A 27,941-nucleotide genomic window follows, 5' to 3' on the forward strand; every position below is an offset into this window, starting at 1 on the left:
TACAAATCACCACCCAGTAACATTATCAATGGGATGAAGCTTTAAAAAAAAGAAAGAAAGAAAGAAGTTACCCCAAACCAAGAGCACAGTGTTCAAAGCCAGCAGTTCACAATTTTTAATTTGTCCCCTTGACTGGACAGTTTTCTTTCAGAGCAAGCAGTGTTTGCTGAAATCCCTTTTTCATCAGACCTAGTAACACACTAAATATAAGCTGTACCCTCTGGACAAGGCAATGGAATAACAGTTTATTTGGAGGGGAAAAGAGAGAAAACACATCTATATCTTGATTTTTGTAACAAAGATTCATATTTCATTAATTTAGGGAAAGCGGAAGGTAATGGCAGTCAACAGAGCAGTGCAAATTAGGAAGGACAAAGAAAGGGCTGGGAACTGAAATAAAGACCACACACTTCTGAATTTGAATTTCATTTCCAGGCTAACCTACTTTTTATTTAATGCAAATTACAGTACCAGTTAACTATTTCCAAACTGAGTCACACAGAACAAAATGTATTTACAAGGGAATGGGGGAAGGAAAAAAAAAACATTAAGCATACTGTCCACAAAAAAGTATATATTTAAATGAAAAAAAATTCAGTCACAGAGGCATTCAAGTAGTAATAATGTTATACAGGTTTTGCTTTTCCTTTAAATCAAGACAGATTTGCACAAGTGTTTGCAATAGTTTGTATACAACCCACAGTCCTTTATATATATATATATATATTTATATATATTTAGATTTCTGTTTCTAATATGGAAGTGGTCACGCTAATTGGTGTGTGTACAGGCCCAAGTGATCCATCGGCAACACATTGATAAATGCAAATTTTACAGGCAAGCACATTTTCATACATCTATCTGCATCTCCCTGTAGACAGATATATAAAAACGTTTAGGATGAGTTAACACAAGGAAGCTACTTCTCGAGCTAACCCCTTATGCATGGTTTGTCATTTTGCTTTTATTGCAGAGGTGCAAAATGGAGCAACAAACTTGAATAAAGTTGGGCATAACCCCTGTGAAAATAATCCAAACTTCAGGGATTACTTTTCAGAACTTCAGAAAGGCAGACCCTGGTCTGGTCACTTGACTGTGCTTCTAAGTTGTCTGTTTTACTTTCAATGGCTCAGGTTTCTACCAGAAAAAGACTCAAATACTGGTAAAGGATGTGTGGCTTTTGTGGAAGGGAAAAAAAAAAGGTTTGACTCCATGAAGATTTAGAACTTTGCTAATCTTGAACTGTAGGAACACAATGCAATTTTTTTTTTTAAACAAAGGTGAACTGTTGGGGATCTAGTGTTGGCCAAACTTTGCTTTTTTTTTCTTTTTTTCTAAAGAATGTCCCAAGTTAAGAGTCTTCAAAAGGAAATGGCGAGAAATTTTAAACATCAAAATACCAGTGTCTTGATATCCACAGGGTCAGAGAATATAGTTCTCTCAGAAACCTTTGCATTAGTGCAGACAAAATGACTGGTCAGCCATGCTTTGCTAAAAACAACCAAAAATATTTTTAAAAGATCGAGTGGACTGTTAACAAAACAAAACAAAACAAAACAAATTACATCACTGTCACGTCACCAGAAAAAAAAGGTGCCGTCTTTTGCCTTGTTGGAATGAACAACAAGATGTGTCAAAAATAGCAACCTTTGGTTTGGTAAAGTTTTTTTTTTCTTCTCTTCAAGACATTGTATGTGGAATACTTGGAGGCAAAACATAAATGATTGTGATTTTTTCTTTGCTTAAAAAAAGCCTTTGTGCTGGGCACATAATAAAAATTAAACTGATTTCAATTAGGAATTTATAAATGGCATTTTATTAGAAGGGGTGAGAGTGGCAAGAAGAAGGGAGCAAGCTAAGAGTTCTTGTTAAAACAACAGTATTTTAACTGGAATGGTCCTCCATACTGAAGCCACCAGTAATTACAACGTGACACTTTGAACCATTATTTGTCAAGCTGTGGTCCTATACGGATATTTTTGACTCATAAAATCAAATTCTCTCTCTCAGGGGGAAGGGAGGGGAGGGAGGGAAGGAAGGAAGGCAGGCAGGTAGAGAGGGAGAAAATGAACCCAAAGGAAGGCTCCCAGAATCTGCTGTTCACAAGACCCCTGGATGTAGGGCTTGGGGAAAGACGAGCAAAATCTAGTCTAGCTGATCCCTGCCCCAGCTTTAGGGCAACTTGGTGCTAGGTGGGTGATGAGTGAAATAATGAAACCGGTCACTGCTACTGGGGAGGAAACCAACATTCAGAGCCAAAACAAAGTCAGGGTGTGATTAAAGGAGTTATAAACATGGTTTCCTCTCTTTCCACTACTAAGCATGGTATCACTGAAACCTTAACAGCACTCATAACAGCTGTGGGGAGAGCTAAATGCTGCTTTGAGACATTATTTAAAAGTGGGAATGGGGCCACAGAAAAGGGAAACAAAATTATAAAACAAAACGAAACCAAAAACAAAACCAAAAACGAACCATGGAAGCGAAGGCACTCCAAACTATATAGATACACTATACATTGCTAGAGTTATTGTTACAATAATACAGGCCGGTACCTACTGTACAGAGTTAAAACTATATGGCTTTAAAAAGCTCGTCTACATTTTGTCTGATTATTAAACAGAATCACTGCCCTGAACAGTAACTTTTTGCTCATTAATAACAGTTCCTGGGTCCACATATTTACATACAAAACAATAAAACTTAAATTTAAAAACATCAAAAGAAAATATAATGTACAAGCTTGAATTTGGTGAGGAGCTTTTTATTATTATTATTATTATTTACAAAAAGATATTCAGAGACCTGGATCTCACTTGTATAAAAGAGTTCTGTGATCCTGTCATGATCCTTGAGAAAGTAAAATCATCGGACCTCAGCCCTCACACACACAAAATAAAATAAAAATGAGAGAAAAGCGCTTACATTTCCCTCTCTCCTCTTCCTCCTCCTCCCATCCTTAGGGAAAAAAAAGACACAAAGTGTTTCCTGATATAAGCAGTGATTTTATGGACTTCGGAAAATACTATCCAAATCCAGAGTAATGTCTATCTCTAAATCTGTGGCTGGGCATTGTCTTAAAGCACATCCATTATTAGTCACTAACCTGCCTTTTAAATCTTCTAGAAATTCCTGGGGAAACATCATCAAAGCCCTAGTTCCCTTTATGGGATTTTGCTGGCAAGTTTCATTAATTCAGACTTCTTTCAGATTCGAATTGATAATCAAAACTGAAATTTGAGTGAGGGTTTGTGTGTGTGTGTGTGTGTGTGTGTATGTATATGTGTATATGTGTGTGTGTGTGTGTGTGTGTGTGTGTGTGTTTTTCTTTCTCGTGCTACGGCATACCCAGAGAGCTTTCAAATATCCCAAAGAGCATCACTAAGCATGTGAAAACTAAGATGGCTCAGTTTTCTTTCCGGATATTAGTTCATCTCAGCAGGAAGCAGCCACCTCTCAGGCACCCTATTTATCAAACAGGAGGGCAGCGGAGATGCCGGTGCCCATTTCCAGGACTACTAAGAGTTGAATCTTCCAAATGGGTTAGAAAGTGACTTTCAAAATCCTCACGTGACTTACTGTAGCAACGAGGAAGGTGAGGGCAAGTTGAATGCTCAGAGAGACTAGCCTCAGCTCTTTTTGCCTCCTAGCAGTATCTTCGCAGCCAGCCCTGCTGTTGCTAGTTTATCCTTGGAAGGTGTTTGAGGAAGGGTAGGCAGGAGGGAAGGGGCCATCACTTAAAATGATCTTTAAATGTAAAATACAACTGATTGTGCCTTAAAGAGTCACAGGTCAAGTAATGGCCCATAAGCACCAAGGTGACTAAGGTTCATTTTAGTGAGTATATAAGGCCCACATGGACACCAAACTCACAAGTAAAAAACAGACCAGTTCTGAAAAGACTACTTCTACATTGCAAATAGAATCCATCCACCCTCCTGGCTTTCCAAGGAATATTGCTTTTACTTCAAAAACAGAGACTTTGATTCTGACATCATTCACTGATACAGAAAGAAAACAGAACAAGATACTTAACTGGAAAAAAAAAAGCATTCTTCTCATGCTCCAATCAGACAATTTTGATATTGTAGACAAAAAATAAAAAAGCAGTATTGAATATATGTATACATGTATATATATAATATATATACACACACATTTATATAATCAGCTTTCCTATAAGTCAGCAGGTACAAGTACTTTTTATATAATTTTGATGCCTAGTTTATTAATATTTTTACCATTTTAATATCATAATGGCATATCTGACATGCATCAATAAATAAAATAAAAAAGCATGAGGTTAAAAAAGGATGAAATTAAATATAGATTCTAGATTTGGATTTAAAATTAGAACTATGTATAGAATGTGGCAATTTGCAAGCTCAACTTTCAATAAAAAATTATGAAAAATAAACCAGTAGACTGTTACAGTTCACATTATAAACTATAGTGTCCTCTCAAGGTGTATCTTTTCAAGGGAAGCAATTTCAGAGCAAAACCTGGAAAAATATATTCACAGTGGCCATTTGCCAAAGAGCCCCTACGCTGTCCCCTTCCCATAGGACACAGTTTGTCATCTGCTTCTCTCTTCTGCAGACCAGAGCTGCTCGCCTAACTTTTTTTTTCTTTGCCTTTCCAGATCACTACTTGAAAGGGAGGCTGAGGTTTGGCAGAGCCTTCGGTCAGCCAAACAAGCATCCTCTTGCAGGGCTAATCGAGCTAAGCTCTGGCTTGCTTCTCATCCGACAGCTTTCTATCATGTGTGACACTGTAGGTTTCTCTCACCCTGATGTAAGAGCAAAATAAAAAAAATAAGCAAACCCCCTGAAAACATTTCCATGTGTAGCTCCAATTGGAAACTTGATTGCCTCCCCTGGTGACGGATGTGACACATTTCATATTGTCTGTCACACCCACCCCAACATGCCAAAGGCAATTCTTCAAATACCCTAGGATATGGATTAATTTTACAAGCAACACTGAAGCCCCCAATGAATTACACCTGCTAAGCTCCCAACCAAATTCAAGCTGTGCACTATACCAATGTCTGACACTGACTGAAAAAAAGAAAAGAAAGTTCCCCAAAACTTCAACACAGAACAGTTTTCTTCTTTTGTGGAAGGGGGCACGAGGCAAGAGTCCTGCTTTTAGAATACATAACAGCAGACTTCCATAAAAAAGATTGTCGAGGGAGTCATGTCGTGTTCTATTACTCCGCTTGTCCCCTCCCCACAACCCCCCCAACCCCCTGGAAATCCCTCAAAGTGAGAATACAATGAAACTGGTTTGTATTTATAGATATTTTACAAGGTTAAATAAGAACAACAATAATAAAAAAATTGAACACTAAAATGAACAAGGTTTTTTTTTTCTCTTTAATTTTCTTTCCCAACGTGACCAGTGTTGCTGAGTGAAACCCAAGTGGCCGGCGAGTTTTCCTGCACAGCTGCTGCCTGGTGCTGGTTCAGGTGGAGTTGGAGGCTGAAGCTGACGCTGCATTATTGGTCTGTCCTCGGTCTCCTGCATTAGCATCTGCAATAAAAGTTCCCGAAAGAGAGAGCATGAGCAATGCTTTCTGTAGAGAGATCTGAATCAGGACTGGGAACTGGACAATGGATCTTGCTTAAGAGACGCCTGGCAGAAATCTTGATTCCCTATTCTTAGACTGACCTGTTAATTTCATTTCATAAAAAGGAAAGTGTCTCTGGGTAACTGAGAGCTCGGAAAATGGGCAAATACTTCTGTCTCAGTTTCTTCATTTATAAAATGAGGGGACTGGCCTAGCTTAGCCGAGGTCTCTATTAGGGCTACACTTGGATCAATTGCAGCCAGGTGTAATGAGTAGATCATCAACACTCATACTAAGTCTATTTTATTTAAAATTAACCCAATAGTGGATGCATATCAAAACCTGTAGAATGACCAGGACGTTACCAAATAAGAAAATCAATCAATCAGTCCCCATGTTTAAGTGGGTAGAGATGTCTAAAAACCCTGAGGTTCATTCATCAATGACAGGAAAAAGCACCTTGGGTGAATTAATCTCATTTGCTTGCTTTCGAAGTAGAGACAGTTCTCAATTATTCATTTTAATTGGAGATAGGAACAACTCCATTAATTGAAATTCACAATCCTAATACCCAACAAGTCAGTGCAGTTAAGTGTCCCACTCAAAGCCTTGGGACCAAGGCAATTGACAGACCAGGAAACACCCCAAATTATATATATATATTCTCAAAAAGATCCCAAAGCTAAGTGTCTTCCCAGGGACCAGGTGCTATTACGATTTTATCCGTGGAAATGACACTAAAGAAGAGGAGTCAATGTCTGCATCGTTGTTGCCCCCAAAGAGCCATGGGGCCCTCTCTAAGTGACAAACAGTTGAGTATTTCAAATGCATTATCTCCCCCATTAGAATGTGAGTTCTTTGGGGGCAGGGACTGTTTTTATTTCTATCTGTATGACCAGTAACTAGTGCAGTGCTTTGTACTCAGTAAGTGCTCATTCATTCATTTTTTTCTCCTCTGAACTACATAGTACCCTGTACTTCCTTTTTCTGCCCATTCACATTATACCTGGCATTACAATGATCACTGAATGTTTTATCTTCCCCACTAGACTACAATCCCTTCAAGAACAAGAGCCTGATCTTATGATCTCATTCATTTTTACATCCATCACAGAAGCTGGCATGGTGATTTGCACAGAGCAAGTGCCAAATAAAGGTCTGAATTAAAAAAAAACATTTTAAAAGACAAGGCCAAAAAACCCCCAGCTAAGTAGCTCATGGGAGGTTCTGGGTTCAAGTGTGACCTCAGACACTGTCTAGCTTCATCACCCCAACCAAGTCACAGCCCCCGTGCCTAGCCCTTATCATTCTTCTGTCTTGGAACCAATACATAGTACTGATTCTAAGACTGAAAGTAAGGGTTATCTAAAAAAAAAAAAAGGACAAGGCTGGACAACTGTGGTACCCAAGACATTTGACTAATTCTTTTGATTGTAAATGGTATAAGTGAGGTTTTGCACAGAGATGAGATGGAATGTTGAGGAGAGCCATGAGTGAAATGGTCTGTATCTTCTACCTCTTCTCCTGTTTCACTGACATGGCTCTCAAAGACTCAAGATTGTGCTTCTGGCAATACCGACTAAAAACTCTCCAAAGACAGCTTGTTTATTATTGCTCCCTGAAGTAGGGAACAGAGGCGATGAAGGCTACACTGGTAACCTGGAGACTTTGGTTGGCAACTATCTTAAACTTGTTTGTATTTTCCTAGGTGGAGGCAGGACTTAAAAAAGCTCCCAACATTAGGAGCAGCTGACTCGCTCTCCCTTGTGATGGGGATCAAGGAGAGGTGTTGGCCAAGGATAGAGGCAGACTCTTAAAGTTCAGGGGTCATTATGCTTTCTGAATTCTTGGCTTTTGCATAAGTCTTGGCTGATTTAGGAGGTCCTTTGAAAAAATACAGTGCCCCAGGGCCCTGTTCTAACACAGGTGATACTGAGCTATTTTCCTGCTCTAATCAATAACTAGTTCTGAATTACTTTAATCCCATTTCTATTAGAAGGATGTGTCTACTTCTTGATACTCAACAACTCCCACATTCTTTACTTTACATTATTTACGTTTTGTCCCTTGTTCTGAACAACCCTAGTTTTCATAGATTCTTCGAGGAAAAATATCTAGATACTTTCATCTTTTTTACTTTCTAGTGAAATGTAGGTTCAGACGCTGGGATGTCAGGACTAATAAATTACATTCAGAGACTATATGAAACTGAATATAGAGTTTTAACCAGACAGTGCCACATAATGAAAAAAGCACTAGATTTGGACACAGAAGGTCTGGCTCCAAATCCTCTCACTGACACTTAACACTTGTATGATCCTGGCCAAGTAACTTTACCTCTCTGACCTTCAATTTCTAAATCTATTAAGGGGGTGGGGGTGGGGAATGACTAGATGATCCTTAGGGTTTCTTCTAACTTTAAAATCTTCAGCTATGACAAGGAGTTCAATTAGAAAGTACATAGCTTATTCCTATGTTTTATTTTCTGCTGACATAGGACTCACTTTAAAAAGTCTATTTATTAGTACTCTGATGGTGAATGGAGAACCATGTATATTATTTCATTTATTCACTTCATCATTTTGGGTAATGACTCTTGAGCTTCCAAGAAAATATTCAGATACGCCCTGGTTTCAAATTTCCACTGAATTTGAGAGTGAGGCATTTTGCCCTACTTCTAGCAATTTTTCCACTGGTCTTTGGAGATCCCTTCATCAAATGACCTCTCTTCAATTACTTTCCTGAACACAGCAGCTATCTAATAAGCTTTTTTCTGTAGTGCTCATTTCACAGTAATGCAGGCACAGTTGATGTTAAAATGAATGAATGTTAATATATACTTTGTAGTTAAAGAATTGCCTCAAAAAATCTTATTTATTTAGAGTGACAATTCATTTTCTGGGTAATCATACCAATTTTTGGTTTGATGTGGGATGTTAAACCTTCAGATGAAGAAAGATGCTACATATAAATATGCCTTGAAACTGAATCTGTAGAGGGCACAGTAATTATCTAACAACTAATCATATACCAGACTCTCATTCAGATAAGTTTAACCAAGTAGTTTTTGATTTCAGACTAAAATATTTTGAAATGCAATTTGTAAAATTTTTTAAACCCACATACGTACTGCATCCTTTTTGAGTGCTTGACAAAAAGATTTCTCAATTACTGAGAATTGAGCACACAGGAATACTGTCCTTTTTACTCTCTCGTCTAACTAGTTCCTCCTCTCACAACACAGGTTGAAAATGAGTTGGGCAAACATCTCTGAAATAAGCTTGTTACATCTACCTCAAGTTGTTCCTCATTCAAATCTTGCTCAGCAACAAATGCAATAGAAATCCTTGTATGCCAGAGAAGCACTGGCATGATTTGCTAATTTGCCACACCAAAGAAATCTCATGAGGTAGTTTATTTATCTGGAAAGTGTTTCAAAGGTTGTTTTTTTATACTGTTTTAAAAATATAAATGAGAAGCACAAATATTTTAAATGGGGCTTGAAACAAATTGCATTCTAAGCATTTCATTTTAAAGTAATTTTTTAAAATGGAGTCAAACTCCATAGGTTTAGATTTTGCTAATTAATAATACACTCTGAAATGTGTCCAAATCATTTGATAAGAACAATCGTGGTTGCTGATCATGCAGAGATAGGAATATATGCTCATATAGCTCCATTTTTTGACTGAAGGTCAACACACAGCATCTAAGTTTTATATTCCTATAGGTAGAAGATAGATTCTCTGTTCTAATTATGGGATAGGAAAATAAGAGGAAAAACAAGTCTTAGTACTACAGTTTTTACCATTCAACAGTTAACCTTCACTCACTGATTGTATTGAAACAAGATTTCCTGATATATGAAACAAAACTCTAAGAACTCAAAGAAAAAAGGGCTAAGTAGATGGGCTGAAAAGATGCCAAGTATTCACTCTTGGAGTTGAAGGGGGGACAACAAAGTTTAATTGGATAATCAAGATGGAATGTTGAAATGTTTGATTTTAGTCATATTTTAAGTTTTAGTTTAATCTTGTTTAAGTTTTGGAAAAGGTTTGGTTTGACAATTTTATTTACAAAAAAACCCCCAACTTTTTTGTATAAATAATTAGAATGAACATAGTTGTGAATTAACACAAATCAATGTGGAATAATGGAAGGCATGCTAGATTTGAATTCAGGAGACTGAGGTTCAAATACTACTTCTGACCAGGTATGTGACCTTGGGCTAGTTCATTTAATCTTTCCAGCTTTCAGTTTCCTCATGCAATAAATGAGAGAGTTGGGCAAAATGACCTCCCAAGTCCCTTCTAGCTCCAAATCTAATACTTTGTGACTGATTTCTCCCTATAAAATAAGCATTGTAGTACTGAAGTACCTACGTTAACTGACTGTAGTGAGAAGCAGAAAGATCCCGTACATAAAACACATTTTGAAAGCCCTAAAGTGAAGACCAGTCTTTCCTACCTAATGCTGCTGCTACAATTACTACTACTATAACAACTGCTACTAATATTACCATTATGGGTTCTCTGATGAAAAATTTAAATTTTAAGGTTTATAGTAATTTTAATTGTGTGTATGTGTGTGTTTAAAATCTGACATTATCATTTTTGATTTAGCACTGTCATCTCTTCTCTGGATCTCCCTAAATCTTTACATAAAATAAAGCAGTTGAACTGTGTTGTCTCTGAGGTTTCTACTGCCTCTAAACCCTATGAGTCAATGACTTTTTCTTTTTCTTGCCATGGTCTCTGGTAGAGGGTGTCACTACACAAACCTAAGGGTTTAGAATCTGAACGTAAGAGGATAAAGTGATAGAAACTGATAGATAAACTGATAGAAAATTGTGATTTGGCCATCACTCATAACTGCTCCATTTTTGTGATGGTGAACTCTGAAATACCTTTACCTAATTACAACCTGACTTCTCTGAATGTCTTACTCCTCCCAACTCCATTCATCATCCTGACCAAGACTTCCCACCTTCAGTTCTTTCCTAGGCCATCATTTCTGCTCTCTCTTCACTTTCCTTCCTTCCCAATCTAGTTACAATCAGTTCAGCTCTACATTTCCCTGTTTTTATATTTCTCTACACTTTACTCCTGTCGCAATCATTGCCACTAATTATGCTTTGCCAAACTGCAATCTGGGATTATTCTGTCTTTCACCAACCACCTTTATTGCTCCTAATTCATTGTGTTGCTTAATAGTTAGAGAATGCCATGTAACTGTGATGGGGTCCACCACCAGTTTACTGTTATTAAATCTAAACTGTTTCCTCACTAAGGCAAGATAAATACTCTTCATCCTGATCTTCTATTCCATGCCTAAAGTTCTACTCTCTCTTCAGATCTCTAGAAACATCCTGCCCCCCAATCTTAAACAACTTGGTTATTTTACTGAGAAAAAAGCTGATTCATTTCAAATTTCCCTTTCTCTTCTCTAAATCTATCTTTATACCCCTTGACAGCATTCTCTAACCTCTCTTCCTTTACTCAAGTTCCTGATGAAGATGGGACCTTTATTTCCAAGCCTGAGTCTATTTCATGTAACCTCGATCTCCTTTCCTCCCGTCTTCTCCAGCAAATTGCCCCACAATTTTTGCCTTAACTTTAATCTTCATTTACTGGTTCCTTCTTTGATCTCCCCCATCCTTAAAAAACTTTATCTTTTTTTAAAACATGGCACTAAATCTCTGGTTTTCATGTTTTTGCACAGGTTGCCCCCTTTCCATTCCTGCTTCCCTTCTCCCCCAATGAATGAGCTCTCCATTTTTTCCTCACCTCCACATCTTGGCAAGCCTAGTCCCTTCAAGTCTGAGCTCAGGTGCCTCCTTTACATGAAGTCTTTCCTGATTCTCCCCAGCTGTCAGCTCTCCTATTATCTAGTATACATATTCATGTATGTATGTATGTATGTATGTATGTATGTATGTATGTATGTATGTATGTATGTTCCCTTTTCTTTCTAGATGATTTAAGCCCTTAGAAAGCAGTCTGTTTGCTTTTGCATTTGTACCCCCAAAGCCTGGCATAGTATGTGCCTAATAAATGTTTATTGATGGATTAGTTGATGTGCTCTTTATGTGCTTAAGTAGACCATCACTGGGGGGCTTAAATTGGAAGTAAAACCTATGTAGGTTCTTGAAACAATCACAAAGCATATGCTTCACATATATATATATATATAAGGATCATAAATTTAAAGCTGGAAAGAACCTCAGAAGCCATCTAGTCTGGCTCTTCATATCAGAGTTAAGCCATATGAGGTCCAAGAAGGTTAAAGTCTATATTCTCTTGCATTTTCACCCAGACATAGAGCACAGTACAGTCTAAGGCAGTGAGAGATAGAGTGTCCTCCCCAACCCCTCAACCAAGTGCCATGTCTGCCACCCACCACATGCTGGGTACACTCTGCCCACCCATACCCCACACAGGGGAGGGAGAAAGCACTCCCATTGGCTGCTGGGCAGAGGGGTGGGGGATGTGAAAAAAATGTCATTAGGCACAGTGGAGAGGGGGAGGGGAGCAGCTCCCCTTGAATCCTCTGCTTTTCTAGTAATGGACTTGGGAGGAAGGAGGGAGGGGGAGGAGAAGGGCAGCTGTGTGCCCACAGAGAGCTTTCTATGTGCCATAGGTTCACCATCACTGGTCTAAGGGATACTGGATCTGGATTCAGAAAACATCAGCTTGAATTTCAGCTCTGCTACTTACTATCTGGGTGATATCAACATTTCTGGGCCTTAGGTTGGTTCTTCATTAGTAACACTCTTTCCCCTTTGTTTCCTCTCCTGACCCTGGGCGACTATCTCAGAACCCATCTGAGATAGAGGGGTCAAGGGGAAGACTCATCAATAGTAGGGGCACCTTCCTCCTAAACTTTCCCCCTTTCCTTGGACTACTTTGACAGATCATAGGGCTTGCATGAGATGGGAGTCAAGAACTATTCCTTCTGATAACATGCAGTACCATAGGCCTTCCCATCTATCCTACCTCTATACTGTGCAGTCTCTCCAGCCAAAGATTTGGATTTGAGTTCTAGCAAAGTCACCGTAAGTGAACCTCTTCACTTGCTCTAGACCATTCTCTAAGGCTGTAAGAGAGATGCTAACTCTCACTGATGGGAAGAGTCCTCAGCTGGGTGTTGTTCTCTATACCAATGAAATTAGGGGTCTAGTTCTTAACCCTAGTTCTAGAATTTAAATTCATGCAACTTCAAAAATACTATGAGTCAAATATAACATTCCCTTCCCTTTACAATAATACACTAGAATATACAGGCAGATGGACAAAGACCTATATCCACAATGAACACAAAAATCACACAACAAATAGTTACTAATCAGTAGTGATGATTATGGTGCTGTGTTAAATCACTGTATGCCTTATCCTTGCTCTTAATGTTAAATATTGACACAAGGAGGTAAACAACAGTCAGCATATCTTAAGCTGGGATACTAATGAGAAAAATAAGAGATCTGGAGTCAAAAGATTGGGGTTCATGTTGTGTCTGCTAATTTCTGTGTTTTTTAGTAAGTCACTTAACTTTTCTGAGTCTCAAGTTTCAAATTTATTATAAGAGATTAATAATACTTTCAATAACTACTTCATTAGATAATTATTGTGGCCAAATAGGGCAATGTATGTAAAACATTTTGTTAACAAAACAATATAAATTTCTGTGTGTGTATATGTGTGTTTATGTAAAGGAAGCCATAAAGAAAATTGAATACTGGAAACCCTGATTTCAAGTCAAGGCTTTACTATTTATTATCTATGACTATGGGCAAGTCACTCAACCTCTGAGCCTGTTTTCTCACCTGTAGACTTCCTACCACACATGGTGGTTGAGAGAAAAGTAGCATGTAAATTGTAAAAGAACTATAGAAATCTGACCAATTATTATTATTATTATTATTATTATTATTATTATTATTATTATTATTATTATTACCAAAGGATACACAATGACTGAAGAGATGGTAAGAGCTAAATGCTCTCAGTGAGGTTCAAGTCATCAGGTCCAAAAGTACATTCCAGGGTACTGAAAGAACTTGCAGATGTGACTGATGAATTGTTGTTGGTGATTTCTGAAAAATTGTGGAGAATGGAAGAGGAACTTCAGGAATAGAGGCAGGTAAATGTACCAATTTTCAAAAAGGGAAAGAATATGGACTAGATTCTTCTAGGCCAGTGAGAGTTTGACCTTGGTTCTTGGCAAAATTCCACAATGCCTTATTACAGGAATAGCATCAACCTGAGAGGTCTAGCTACCATGTGAGACAGTATATAAGGATAGGATGGAACATTCTAATAAAAAAATCTTATAGGGGTAAATGTAAAATTCTACATAGATGAAAAAAAAATCACCTGCATGTGTGAGACAGACAGGTGTGACTAAACAGCAATTCATGTGAACAGAATGTGGGGGATTTTAGTGAACTACAAATCCAATCATTTGGCAGGGTAACAAGGCATCCAAAAAAATGAACATGAAATTAAGTTCTATTAAAATAAGTATAGTTCATAATAAGAGATATGATAGGCTCCTCATTGGTCTGAACACACCTCTTTAACCAGGCAAGGGTACTTATATTTTAGGAAAAATGGTGACAAGGTAGAATATATACAAAATAGGGGACCAGAATGGTGACGGAACTACACTACCAAGCCATGGCAGTAGCAGTTGAAGGGCATATGGATATTTAGCCTGGAAAAGAGAACATTCAGGGGAAACATGACAGCTGTCTTAAAATATGTGAAGGGTTGCCTTGTGGAAGATGGGTTAGTCTTGTCCTACTTGGTCCTAGAGAATCTAACTTAAAATTTATAAGGAAATGGATTTTAGTAAATTGTACTGGGGGGAAAAAAGAAACTATCTAAAAATAAAATCTGTTCAAAAGTAGAATGGTAGACCTCAAAAGATAGTATGTCCTCATTTTTGGAGGTCTCCAAGCAGATAGGTTAGCTAATGAGAGGACCCTTCCAATTTTAAGATTTATGATTAATTGCTAAAGGAATGCTAAAGACAATGAATATTAAAGGAGGTCAGAGGAGGGATAAGTATCTCTGTGGGTTAGGGAAGTCTTAATGGAAATGGAAAAAGAGGGATTTGAACTTGATCATAACCTGTCAAGCAAATAAACAGATGCAGACAATGTCATACAGATTGGAGGATACTCCTTTGTTGACTGTCTGTGGGCTTTCATAAGCCCTTTCGATGTTGTTTTATCAGCTTAAATAGAGCTGATCCTACATTTGAGATCATAGTAGAGTACTTGCAGAAGTTGAGGATTCTTTTAATTTTTCTGTGGATATCTAGACATGAAATAGATTTCTGATGTTCACAGGGGAAAATGGAAACAAAATGAGTCAGAGATTCTGTGAGAGAGACCTCAAAATTGAATCCAGGTCATATGAGCCCAGAAGAGTTGGTTACAGAAAGTTAAAAGTTGATTTTCTTCTTTTATATTCATAAAGAAAGGCTACATGGTTGTTTTTTCCCCCTCAAATTAATGATTAGATTCTTAAATGGTCCAAAGTTTGTTTGTTTGTTTCTTTCTTTCCTTCTTATCTATCAGGTGGTTATGTGCATACTTGGGACTTTAATTATAATGTTCCATTGTATAATAGTCGTAGAGTTCTAGGCCTATCCTGCTAGCAGAGTAGAAAACTCTTCTTTTTAGATTTAGCCTATCCCACTTTCTCATCTGGTTACTTCTTTAGGCTTGTTGTTTGACCAGGAAGCCAGCCAAGTTACCTCCTCCAGGTACCTACATATACTTATATAGACTTATATTACTACTCAGGTGACTCTTCTCTCCTCTCACCAAAGGAGAAAGTTTAAGAGTCACACAATTCTTGTCTCGGTTGGAACTGCCTTCCCAGGGAGCTATGTAGTCTTTCTGAGTTAGTATGATCTTTGATGGTACAGTTCCACAAAGAGGAACTTAAGTGTTGCTACAGAGTCCAAACCCCCCGTTTTGGTAGATCCCAGCTTTCATCAACAAATATGCTACATTTCAATCTAGGTTGCTCTTGTGCGGTGCTAATCCTTCCTGTTTTCCTCTGGTAATAGCTCTCTTTTGGTCGGTGTCCACAAGTACTGCTAGATAGTTACTCTTGGTAAAAGGGGCTGTGTGGTCTCAGGGTGTGTGAATGCAAAGATGTGTTATTTTTGTGTCTGTTTCCAACATCCCATCTATCTGTTTTTTTCCTTTTATGTATGTGGTTCCCTAGTGGGGTATGCAGGTACGCAGGTCTCTCTAAAAAGAATGGAGGCCATGTCAGCATGTTGTCAACTTCTCTCTGTTTCTTGGCATTATCTTTCACATGCAAGCTTTTGCAAATTTTTACTTAGTCCCCAGGAATTCTTGGAGTTCTCTCCCTGAGCATTAAATATGACTCTATGACTTAAGTGACTCAACAACAATTAACACAGTAAATGTCTATTATGTATATAATACTGTGTTAGGCACAAAAAGAAAATCAAGGATGAACAACAGCTTATCCTCACTTTTTATGGAGGAGTTCATCCAGGTTATCACAGAAAGCTAAGTGATTCACAAAATAATGAACGCAAGAGGAAAAGAAATTGTATGTTGTATCTCTGACTGAGGAAAGATAGATTGTGGTCTTCTGAATAACTAAGATAAGTGAATTCTCTTCTCTGAAGTCAATGGCCTTTTTAGATTACTATGGAAGGGAATGCACAGCGAAAGGAAATGAAGTTGCATTCAGGCTTAATTACTAAGGGAATCTAAAAGCTGGCTGCTGCTTTGAAGTCTAATCAGTTCCTTCATTGGTAAAGGGAAGTGTGGGCTAGAGGTTCCTTCCAACTCTAAATATGTCACCCTTTAAGGCACTGTTAAAGAGAGGCACTAAGGATATCCTAGAAGTCAAAGTTGCTCTTAGGTAAGGGATGGTTATCATAGCACGCAGTAGTCAGATTCAGGCTAAAAAGCAATGATGACCTATAAATACATCAATTTTTATGCTCTCACTAAGGTGGGCAGTCCCTCTAAAGGTATAAAAATCCCAAGCTAGCCAGGATGTTTTCATTCTGTATGCCTCTAGTTCACATCTACCATATATCTCTCACAAAGAGCAATACTGTGCCCCCCTCCCCCGCCCCAAGGGCTGGTGGCTTTTCTCTAGATTTCTTGACATTGTAGGGATACCAACTGAGCCCATAAATAACTCCTTAGGTCATTCTTTGCTCTTATTAATAGGACAAGCTCACCTCACCTCTGGCTATGCATCTTTCTGATGCCAGTCTTTATGCTATTTCTCTGGAACACTCCTTTATTGCTTCCTACTACTGCCTCTTCACTGCTCTTGGGGTGACCCCCACAACTTCAATTCTTTGGAGATTCTGGTATTATATACAGCATCCCTGGGAAAATGCTGATGTTAAAAAGATGGGCTTTATCCTAAAAAAGGCCATTTGCTAATGGGTAAAATGGTTGGAGGATAAGAAAAAAGTTTTCGAAAAGAAAAATCACAAATTATTAATATCTATTGAAAAGATTTTGCTATGTTAATAACAGAAATGCAAATCAAAACAGTCGAGTTTACCTCATAGGAAGTAAACTGGCAAAGATGGGAAGTTGTTACATTGAAAAGAAATAATAAATGTGAAGAATATGGAGAGGCATGGGAAGACTTTTATGAACTAATGCAGTAGAGAGTTTCAATAACTACAACAATATAAATGGGAAACAGCAATGGTTAAATTAAAAATTAAATTAAAAAACCAAAATGACCTAGATTGGTATCAGAGACATGAGAATATACCTTCCTTTCACTGCAGAGTGGTGGTAGGAGAATATGGATGTGGAATATTGCAAATAATTTTGGACTTGGCTAGTTTTGCTGAACTGGTCCCCCTGCCTGACCACTCTTTGTATTCTCTGTTCTAAAGGAACTCTCTCTGGGAACAGGAGGGGACATGTTGGGAAATGAAAATGATAGAAATGTAAATTTAAAAAGATGATCCTTTGTTTCAAGGAGAAATCTGGGGCCATTAAAAGGACTATACAATTTCCCAAAGATTGTTTAGATTATAGAATAACTGCAGCAGCTACCATTATTACTAAATAATGGCTCACATAAGACTGATTTATGACTAAAGTATTTTATTCATATTATCATACTTGATCCTCACCAAGAACCTCAAAAGTTCCTGAGAAGAGATGTTTGTTTTATTATTTGTATTGAGACAATAATTGATTGCAGTAATTTGCCTGAGTTTGGCTCCCTGTTTTTGCATATAATGGTCAATATGTATATTGTTTTTTCATTTGGCAATAGTTTTATGAGTCTTTCCATGTTTCTTTGAATTTCCCATATTCATCATGTCTTATGATAAACAGTAGAATTCTATTATACCAACACACCATAATTATCCAGCTATTCCCTAATCAATGGTTCTGACTTTGTATGTTCTCTCTCTCTCTCTCTCTCTCTCTCTCTCTCTCTCTCTCTCTCTCTCTCTCTCTCTCTCTCTCTCTCTCTCTCTCTCTCTCTCTCTCTCTCTCTCTCTCTCTCTCTCTCTCTCCCCCCCCTCCTTCCCCCCCCCCCCCCCCTCTCTCGAACATCTAGGGATCTATGAGCACTTTCTTTCTAACATCTATGCTTACTAGGGTACTGCTGGGTTCAAGTATAGTTTGTAGATTTCTCTCATATACTGTTTTTAAAAATGGTTTGACCAATTTGTAGTTGATGACAACTATATACTTTCTCTTGCTAACATTATTTCCAATTGTTATGATCTTAAAGATCTTCTTGATCCCAAGGCCAGCACTACCCATTAAGCTATCCTGCAGGGTATTACTCCTATCTTACAAATGAGGAAGCCATGTCTAAAGCAGGTTAAATGACCCGTTGAATATTCTTTTCATGTTGTAGTTTCTTAGGTAGTTTTAGTTCTTGTGCTAAGCTAAAACTTGCCTGGCTATGCTGCCTATCTTTTAGTTCTATTCATGAATTATGGACCTCAGAGAACAAATTGACTTCATTTATTTTTTTTGTTATCTATTCTATTTTACTATCCTTCAAGTATATAGAGAGCTCTACCATTCCTTGCATTTATCACAATCTCAAGCTGGAATTGATCTTAGATGTTACTGAAACCTTCAACCATGACTGGTATAACAATTTTCATAAGCAACTATCCATATTAACCTTCTCTGAATGTCCTTCATATTTAACCAGTGGAAATGTGGCACCAAAAACTGAAGATGGTACTTTAGATATAATCTGATCATTGCATAATATGGTCAACTTTTTACTTCCTATGATCTAAAATTGATGTTTTTTTCTTTTTGGAAGAAAAACCAAAGAATATTGTTTTTTGGAAGTAACATCACATTAAGGTTATGTTTTGTTAAAACTCCTATGTATTTTCACATTAACTAGTAGGAAAACAAGTCTCTTTCATCATGGACTACAATTTAAACATGTGAGCAAAAAAAAAAGGCAAAATTTAGTACTTTACATTTAACCATGTTAAAATTTACCTTTAGAAATGATACCTAAGTGGGATTGTAAAGGAAGAGAAGGATTTTATATAGGCAGTAATGGACTATTACTGTACTCTAAGAAATGATGGAAAGGATAGAGTTAGAGAAATCTCAGATCATCTATGTGAACTTATTTAGAATGAAGTTAGCAGGAACAGGAAAAATAATTTATACAATGATAAAAATAATGTAAAGGAATCAACACTGAATGAATGAATATCTGATCAATGAAATGGCCCTAATTTCAGAAGACTAATGATGAAGCTCATCTCCAACCTCCTGAAGGTGATAGATCAAAGGAACAGAATGAGAAATATATATTCAGACCTATCTAGTGCATTTTTGTTTGATAAAAATTATTTGTTAAGGAGCAGAGATTTTTATGAGGGAAGAAATGGGGGTGGGGGTGATAAGTGATACAAATAAAGAAGAAAAGATGACCAATGTGTAGTAAAAATACAATGATAAGAACAGAAAGAAGTTCAGAAGGGGACATAGGTACGTGAAGAGGTTTTGTTATTATAGTTATCAGTTATATTGCATATTAATAGTTCAGTATTTAATTTTTTTAAAAGAGGAAGTACAGTCTAGGTTCATAAAGTAGCTTATGTTAACACAGATATGGGAGAAGTGAGGGTAAGAGAGGAGAAACACTATTACTTTAGTTTGGCTGCAAAAAGTAAAGATAGGTTGGAATCAGATTATAAAGGGACTTTGATGCCAGAACTAGGATTCTACTCTATATTCTGTATTCTACTCTAGAGGCAGTAGGGAGGCAATGAAAGTATTTTAGGAGAGTTATATGGCCAGTTTTGTGCACTAGAAAGATTGATTGGACAACTGTGTAAAGGACGGAGCTAGACAAAGGAGGGACTAGAGGTGTGGAGATCATTTAAGAGACTCTGATGACCTTTTTTCCATCTTCATCATTAAAAAAAAACAAAAAAAAAACTTTACTTTTTATCTTAGAATCTATACATATTGGTTCCAAGGCAGAAGATGGAAGGTGGTAGGCAATTGGGATTAATTTACCTGCCCAGGGTCACACAGTTAGGAAATGTCTGAGGCTAGATTTGAACCCAGGACCTCCTGTCTCCAGGCCTGGTGCTCTATCCACTGAGCCACCTAGCTGCCCTTATCTTCATTGCTCTTGACACAAGGTTTTGATTGCTGTTTATCCACACCCCATCCTAGGTACTCTCTCCTGCTATGGCTGTTCTAACATTGTCTCCTGGTTGGGTGGGAAAGACTTTTAAGAGAAGGGGGCAAGCACAGACAGAGATGCCATATACAGTAATGCAAGATAGATCCAGAGAAGAACAGAGGCCTAGGGTTCAAAGGTAACAAAGGACGGGTAAAACTGACAAGAAGGAAGATGATGTCACCATCTGAAACTGAAGCAAAGTAGAATGTAGCCAGTTTGGAGGTCTAATAGTGAGATGAGGGTTCATGACTAAAGGCTTTCAATTCTTTCAGCTAGGTTATTTGTTGCAAAGGGTGAGCATTTGAGAAGACAAGAGAAAGCTTACACATAGCTGCTATGCTTAGGCGAGAAGCAATATGGATGATAAAATGGTTGCTGAGTAGTTAGGGGAGCTCAGTTTAAAAAGTTTAAAGTAATAATGATTAAGTCAGTAAGGTTTCATGATTTTTTTTCTAGCAGAGCTTTTGCTTTAGGAGTTGGTGTAGAGCAGGTACTTCTATGCTTACTCTCTTTCCTCTTAGTCTTGACCTTCATCTTCAGCTCTTATTGCCATCACCCAAAAGCAGGCCATCACTCTCTTGCAACAGCATAGTGTGGCTGAAAGATCATTAGACCTGGAGCCAAGGAGACTGAGTTTTGGTTCTCAGTTCTATAATTTACTAGCTAGAGGTAGCTAGGTTGTTCAGTGGACAGAACACTGGGCCTGGAGACTTGAGATCAAATCCAGCCTCAACCATGGGCAATTCTCTTAACTTCTGTCTGGCTTAAATTTCTTCAACTGTAAAATGAAGGTAACAAAAGCACCTTTCTTACAGGGTTGTTGTGAGATCAAAATAAGACATCTGTAAAGTACTTAGGACGGTGCTTGGCACATAGTAGGTGCTTAGATACTGATTTCCTTCCTATTTCTTTCCTCCCGAGTAATTTTTGAGAAAATCATGAAATTTCTACAAGTATCAGTCTCCTCATTATGAAATGGAGATGTACACATTTATGACAATACATACAATTTATAAAAACCCTTTTTCTTAACCTTTCAAAATGATTATCTTCATTTTATAAATGAGGCACCTGAAGCTCCAAAATTAGGTGACTTGCCCAGAGTCATATAGCTAATGAATGTCAGATGCAGAACCTGAAAGAGGATCCTTTGGTTCCATGTCCAGGGCTCTTTTTATGATCCTTCACTATTGTGAAATCAAATAAGATAGTGTATGCAAAGTGTTTTGTAAGCATTATAAAGGTTACTCATTTTCTCTCACCTGACTTCTGAATCATCTCTCTGCCATAGTTCTTTATAGTTATATCATGCTTTAATATTTATGAGGCATTTTCGTCATGTGACCACACCATGAGGTGGACAGCTCACTTCTCATTTTACAGATGAGGAAACTGAAGTTCAGAATATAGATGACCTATCTATAGTCATAGGCTATTAAGTGTGGGAGCTTAGCTCTTCTGATATCAAGTCCAATGTGCTCTTTTGTCTTAAGTTACTTTCTCTCTCTCACATTCTACACTACGGTCGTGAGACTCCTGAAGGTTAGCTCTAAGCATGTCACTAAATGATCAAAAACTTCCAGACTCTTCATTCGTCCAGAAACATACATTAAATGCCTACTGTGTGCCAACACAGCTCTGAGTGAGATAAAAAAATTAGATAAAGCTATCGATCCTGTCTTCATGGAGTCTCATAAATCCATGATATTTAATAGCATATAAGAGAATCAGAAAGGCAGAAAACCCAGAGTTACATATTTAAGGGGGAATTAGTAGAAGGAATCAGAGAAGGCTTCATAGAGAGATGGTATATGAGATAGGCTGACGGAATTCAATAGATGAAATATGGAGAAGCCATTTCTAGCATAATAAATACCATGAACAATGCTAGGAAGGAGGGAGAGGACATCATATGTTTGGGCTGGGATGAAAGAGGGAAGAAAGTAGATTCCAGTTAGCTGGAGTGTGATAGACTGAGGGGTGTAACTGCAGGTGCAGTTGGAAAGGTAGGTTGTATCAGATTCAGAAGGCCCTGAATGCCAAGCAAAGAAGTTTGAATATAAAATGTTACTTAAATAAGTAGCTCCTAGAAATTTGAGGCTGCTTTTTTGTATCTCACCTTCTATTGAGTTTTTATAGTACTTAAAAATCGATCTTAGTTACTTTCTACTTTGTAGTGAAGTTATCATTCATTCCCTACATTCCTTACTGTGCTGTGTAGCTCAAGAGGCCTGGGACTGTCATTTCCCAGGCATTGTGCCTTGCATGTGGCATGTCCTAAGAAAATATTTGTTGTTGAATGAATAAATGAATGAATGTGGGAAAGAGTTTCTTGCAAAAAGTCTTTTTATTTTTGGCCTGAGTAGATACCAAGAGATAAAGTACTGGCATCTTTTGTGACCTACTAGTCTAGCATATAGATCTTGCTCATTCTTGTCACCTGCTTTGCCTACTGCCTGAAATACCCGAAAATGGAATGTTAGAATGGAAACTCCTTTAGAAGTTTTTTGCCCTTGTATTCTCAGGTCCTAGCAGAGTGCTGGCACAAAGTAGGGGCTTAATAAATGCCTGCTGACAGATGCTTCATTGAATGTTTCCTTCTTATCTGCATACATGTAGAAATTCTATTCTCTCTCTCCCTCCCTCCCCTCCTTTTTTAAACCCTTTTATCTTAGAATCAGTATGAAGTATTAGTTCCAAGGCAGAAGAGTGATAAGAACTAGGCAACAGGGATTAAGTGACTTGCCCAGGGTCACACACTAAGAAATGTAGGGGACCACATTCCTGTCTCTAGGCCTGGTTCTTAATCCACTGAGTCATCTAGCTGCTCCCTCTATTATCTGTCAATGTTTCACCAGACCTGGTTCTTCTGTGAAGACTTTCTCAAACTGTAGTTTTGTCTATATAGTCTCTTTACTCTGAACTTATCTAAACCCATTATTGTGGCACTTAATGATAGCCTTCTTACATTTTGTTAAATTATATACTTCTTTTAAAAAACATTTAAAACCTTTACTTTCTGTACTTTGTAATGACTCCAAGATAGAAGGGCAAGGGGTAGGCAAATGGGGTTAAGTGACGTGCTCAGGATCGCAAAGCTAGGATGTATCTGGACCCAGATTTGAACCCAGGTTCTCCTGAGTTTAGCTCTGGCTCTCTATCCACTTAGCCACCTAGTTGCCAGAAATAATCCCTAACCTTTTAATTTTATTTTTTAAAGATAAAAAAAAGGGTCAAATGACTTGTCAGAGGTCACATAGCTAGAAAGTGTCTGAGGTCAAATTTGAACTCAGGAAGATGTCTTTCTGTCCCCAGGACTAGTACTGGTACTCTATCCACTGTGCCACCTAATTGCTCCAAAGTATATTTTACAACCAAATTAGATTGTCAGGATCCTAGAGAACAGAATCATGTATTATTTTTCTTTGGAATATCCTTGATTTGAGACACTGCACAGAGAGCAGACAATGAAAAGCAATTGTTGGATTGATTTTGAAATGGCTTTTCCTGTTTCATTGAGATATCCTTGGGAAAAGGGAAAACAGGGCGTTTCTCTGTAGTCTTGCTGCTATTGGGAAGAATTTATTATGATTTCTTTTCATTAGGAATGAAACTTTTGCGCCTTCTGGGTAGCACTTTGGATACAGAGATGTACTGAGTTTGTTTAATAATATAAGCATCTTTACAATAAATAACAATTGGTTTAGTTTTGAAATTCCAAGTTTAACTGGGAAACAATTTTATTTTCTATGTAATTTGTAGGCTTGGGGAACATGACAAGATGTGAAATGGTTTTTACTATAACCATCTTAATAATTCTGCTTAACATAATGAATATATACTATGCTTTCTGAAATGTTATATTTTAGTCTCAAAATTACACACACATACAAATACACATACATACATGTAAACAAGTATTCCCTTGCGGAATGTTATAAATTCTGGGTTCAGGCTTGCAACTTCAGGTGCAGAATCATATCTACCAGTCTGATTTTGGCCGGCTTAGAAATGATTTTGGGTAAGTTATTTTTCTTCTTTCTAAATATAAATGCATATAGAATATATTTTAAAATGAATTTAAAATTTATTTTCTCCTCTCTACTGATTTCTTATGTCTGAGTTGTTAGAAGACATTCTTACTGTTTTACTTCAAGGTAAGGATTTATTCATTTACATTTGTATAGCTGCTATTATTTTTTGAAATTCAGATGCTTACCAACAAGCAGTTGTTTTGAGCAGTAAAGATTTAGTTGCTAAATAGTTTTTCTGAAACAGTTTCATATGCTGTGTTTCTGCAACCAAATTTCAGGGTTTCAGGTAAAGTTTAAGTAAAATCATATTTTTGGGTCCAGTTGTGTTGTAAAGGAGATGACATATAAGTGAGCAAAATGTGAAAAATTGAACTGCAGAAATGGGGTTTAAACACAGCAATTTGCCCTGCCTTTCCTCATGCTGATGCTAGGATGTAAGGTCTTCTGGCTTATTTGCTTTTTTTAGCAGAAGCCAAGGCAAAAAGTTGAAAGCAAGACAGGACCCAAAACAAAACATGGAGAAAAGACTCTAGGAGATAACTTTGGCAACAAAGTTCTTTGACAACAAAGCAAAGAGAAGGAAGAGATTACATTAAAAAAAGAAAAAGATGCCAGGAATATCTCAAATCTATAGAATCAAAGATACATAATCTAATGCCTTAAAACAAACTCATACATGTATAAAATATTCTAAAAAATTCCACTATAGGAAGCATAAAATAATAAAGATTAAAGAGGCAATGTGGAAAGTACTTTATAAACTTAAAATTGTCAACATCAATCAACAGGCATTTCTTAAGTGACTACTATGTGCCATTACATACATACCTACAAGATGAATGCAAGACAAATAGTAATTCATATTTATCTTTTTAAATTAGGGAAATTTGGGGGGGGTGTTATTGGGGGTGAGTAGTATATTTGATTATTTCCCAATAACATCAGAATTCCACTGAATGACAAGAAGCTAAACAGCTTATTCTTATTCTTAGGAAGTTCTGTGGGGAAGTAGCAAGAATGTTAGGTTTGGAGTCAGAAGACAAAGGTGTAAGGGGAGGTCCTGGTTCAAATTTGATCTCAGTCACTTCCTAGCTCTGTGACCCTGGGCAAGTTACTTAACTCTGACTGCCTAGCTATTGCTGCTCTACTGTCTTAGAATTGATTAAAAAAAAAAATGCCTACGTGTCAGTCCTAGCCCTGTCACTGAAAAGCGGTGGGAAATTGAGCAAGTCTGTCAGCCTCACTGTGCCTCAGCTTCTACTTTTAAAGTGAAAATGGTTTGGTTAGATAGAACATTGCTTTTAATTAAAAATCCAATGAGCTTAATATTAATACATCAAAACATTCTAATGGATCTGTAGTCTTAAGACAGGTATTCACTTCAATGATGCTGATCATGATCCATCCATGAAGGAACATTCTCTGAGATTCTTTTCTTCTCATAAATTCAGTTCAGGGGACAGAAGTCAATATATGGGGGGTGGCGTCTTTGCTCACTACCAACATTGTAAGAATATTAATGGAGCATGTGAGTTATTATATTTTGCACATAACTTCTTTCATGACATCTTTTTCTTTGTAACTCTATTATTTCTAATGTGCTGCTTCCTTTGCATGCCCATCACATCATACCCCTGTGTCTTCCTTTTGGGTGCATGAGCAGTACATCATAGGCTGTGTGCTTATGTGACTCAGCCAAACAGAAACAAATGATCTGAATAATGATCTGAAAAAGACTGGCCATTTTTTTTTTTCAGGGAGAAGCCTGAGGTCACTAAAAACAACCCCAAACCTCTACAACTTCCCAAAGGTAATAGAGCTTATCTCTTCCTCCTGTTCAATTCTGTATCTTTTACTCCTACCTAGTTTACATATACACATCTATATATGCTGCTTTATAGGTGGTCCTTCCAGTTACATCTGGATGATGGACATTTTCTATCCACTTGATCTTTGGGTATAGTTAGGTCAGATGCCTCAGTGATGATAGACTCCCCCTTAGCAAGCTTTGCAATGTTTTGGGATTTGATGTAATAAGTACCATGTCCTCTTGAAAAGAAGTGCGTCTGGAGGACTTCCACTATCTACTGATAATCCCTTCTTGCCTAGAACTCTATGCTACATCTCCTCAATGGCAGAGGAGAACTTCTGGAAAGCAGATTTTTCTTTCCCCCATTCTCCCCCCCCCCCCCGCCCCCTCCCTTGCTTGATATAATGATAGCATAACAATATTTCTTTCAAGGAATCTTGTCTAATTCTCATACATGCTAAAAGCAGAGCCTTATTAGGGGAGAGCTTTTAAAATAGCATTTCTGTTCTATTAAATCAAATGCTTCCTTATAGTTAATACATAAGTACAGTAGAATCATTTGTTTCCTACAATTTTCAACTGATTGTGATGGTAAAGATTTGGTCTGTCCCCATCAGAATGTAAGCTCTTTAAGGATAGAGTCTAGTACCTAGTAAGCACTTAATACATGCCTATAGGCTGATTGATTGGAATATATCTTTTTATAAAGGCCTGACCATTCCTTTCTAATATTCCCATTTATGAAGCCCTTTCTGTTTCATAGATTATCTTCAAAAGAGTTTTATATAGATGCGAAAGTAGGCCTGAGTCAGTAGCTATCCATGCTCTTTTGGTTGTCTTATTTTGGGGTAATAAGATCTGAGGGTTTTTTCCCTCCCTTCTAATCTTTGGTAGCTTCCCCTCTTCTTTAGATATTTTGAAAACTGGACCCTCACTACTCTCAAAACTGTGCCACTTATAGCACACGCTGACTCTCTCTTCATATATCGATTGAAGCTGCTTTTCCAACCTTTGTTTTCTTTTGTATCATTTATACTTCCTCTATAAGCTTGTCCATTGTCCATGATGGTAAGAAGTTTGTTACAAAAATGATTATGGATCTTTTTTTTTTTTAATCTTTCATTTGTGTCTTCAGGATGACTTGGGATAACTAGGTGGTATAGCAGATATAGCACTGGACTAAAGTCAGGAAGATTTGAGTTTCAATCCTACCATGAACACTTAAAGCTGAGTGTCCCTAGGGAAGTTATTTCACCTCTATTGGCCTTAGTTATCTCACCAATAAATTGAGGAGTTGGATATGATAACCTTTGATATCCCTTCCAGCTCTAAATATATGACCTATGACTTTGTCGGACTGTCTTTAAACTGTCTTTTCCATCCCTTACATCTCAGTTTTATGAGGTAGTACTGTTTATAAACTCTTTTAGGAGAATGATGATAGAATCTATTTTGGCATGCTAAATTTGAGGTATCTATGGTAATTTAATTTGTAAATGTCCAAAAGACACTTGACTGGAATGATCATGGGCTGGATATATACATCCAGGAGTCAATTGCATGGAGACTAAAATTGAACTCCTAATTGTATTTTACAACTTTTTTGGTTATCTTTAGGTCTACAATGAAATCACCAAATAGTTTATGCTGATTTAATTCGGAGGGTCTTAATCTATTTTCAATAATTTTTTCTCTGTCCCTTTTTCTGCAAAAACAGATGTTGGTGCTTAAGCTATAATTATTTTTATATTCGATCCTTTGCAAATATATTTATCATGAATATATCAATATAAGAT

At 37.3% G+C, this 27,941-nt stretch overlaps 1 protein-coding gene across 6 annotated transcripts in view; it reads right to left on the bottom strand.

Moving 5' to 3' along the window:
* Nucleotides 1-417: 417 nt before the first annotated feature.
* The window catches only part of GSK3B (glycogen synthase kinase 3 beta), a 242,874-nt gene continuing 215,350 nt past the window's right edge, over nucleotides 418-27,941 (bottom strand). For 4 of the 6 annotated variants that reach the window (XM_056793505.1, XM_007493746.3, XM_007493745.3 and 1 more), the window contains 2 exons: nucleotides 13,529-13,664; nucleotides 5,398-5,535 (listed from right to left, as the gene is read on the bottom strand). In XM_056793505.1, coding sequence (XP_056649483.1) covers nucleotides 13,564-13,664 — 101 coding nt within the window. In that variant the 3' untranslated portion in view covers nucleotides 5,398-5,535; nucleotides 13,529-13,563. Of the gene's footprint in view, nucleotides 5,536-13,528; nucleotides 13,665-27,941 lie in introns of all 6 variants that reach the window. The other 2 variants (XM_001363271.5, XM_001363187.5) reach the window with 1 other exon arrangement.

This window comes from Monodelphis domestica, chromosome 4, assembly GCF_027887165.1.
Source record: "Monodelphis domestica isolate mMonDom1 chromosome 4, mMonDom1.pri, whole genome shotgun sequence".
Taxonomy (NCBI): domain Eukaryota; kingdom Metazoa; phylum Chordata; class Mammalia; order Didelphimorphia; family Didelphidae; genus Monodelphis; species Monodelphis domestica.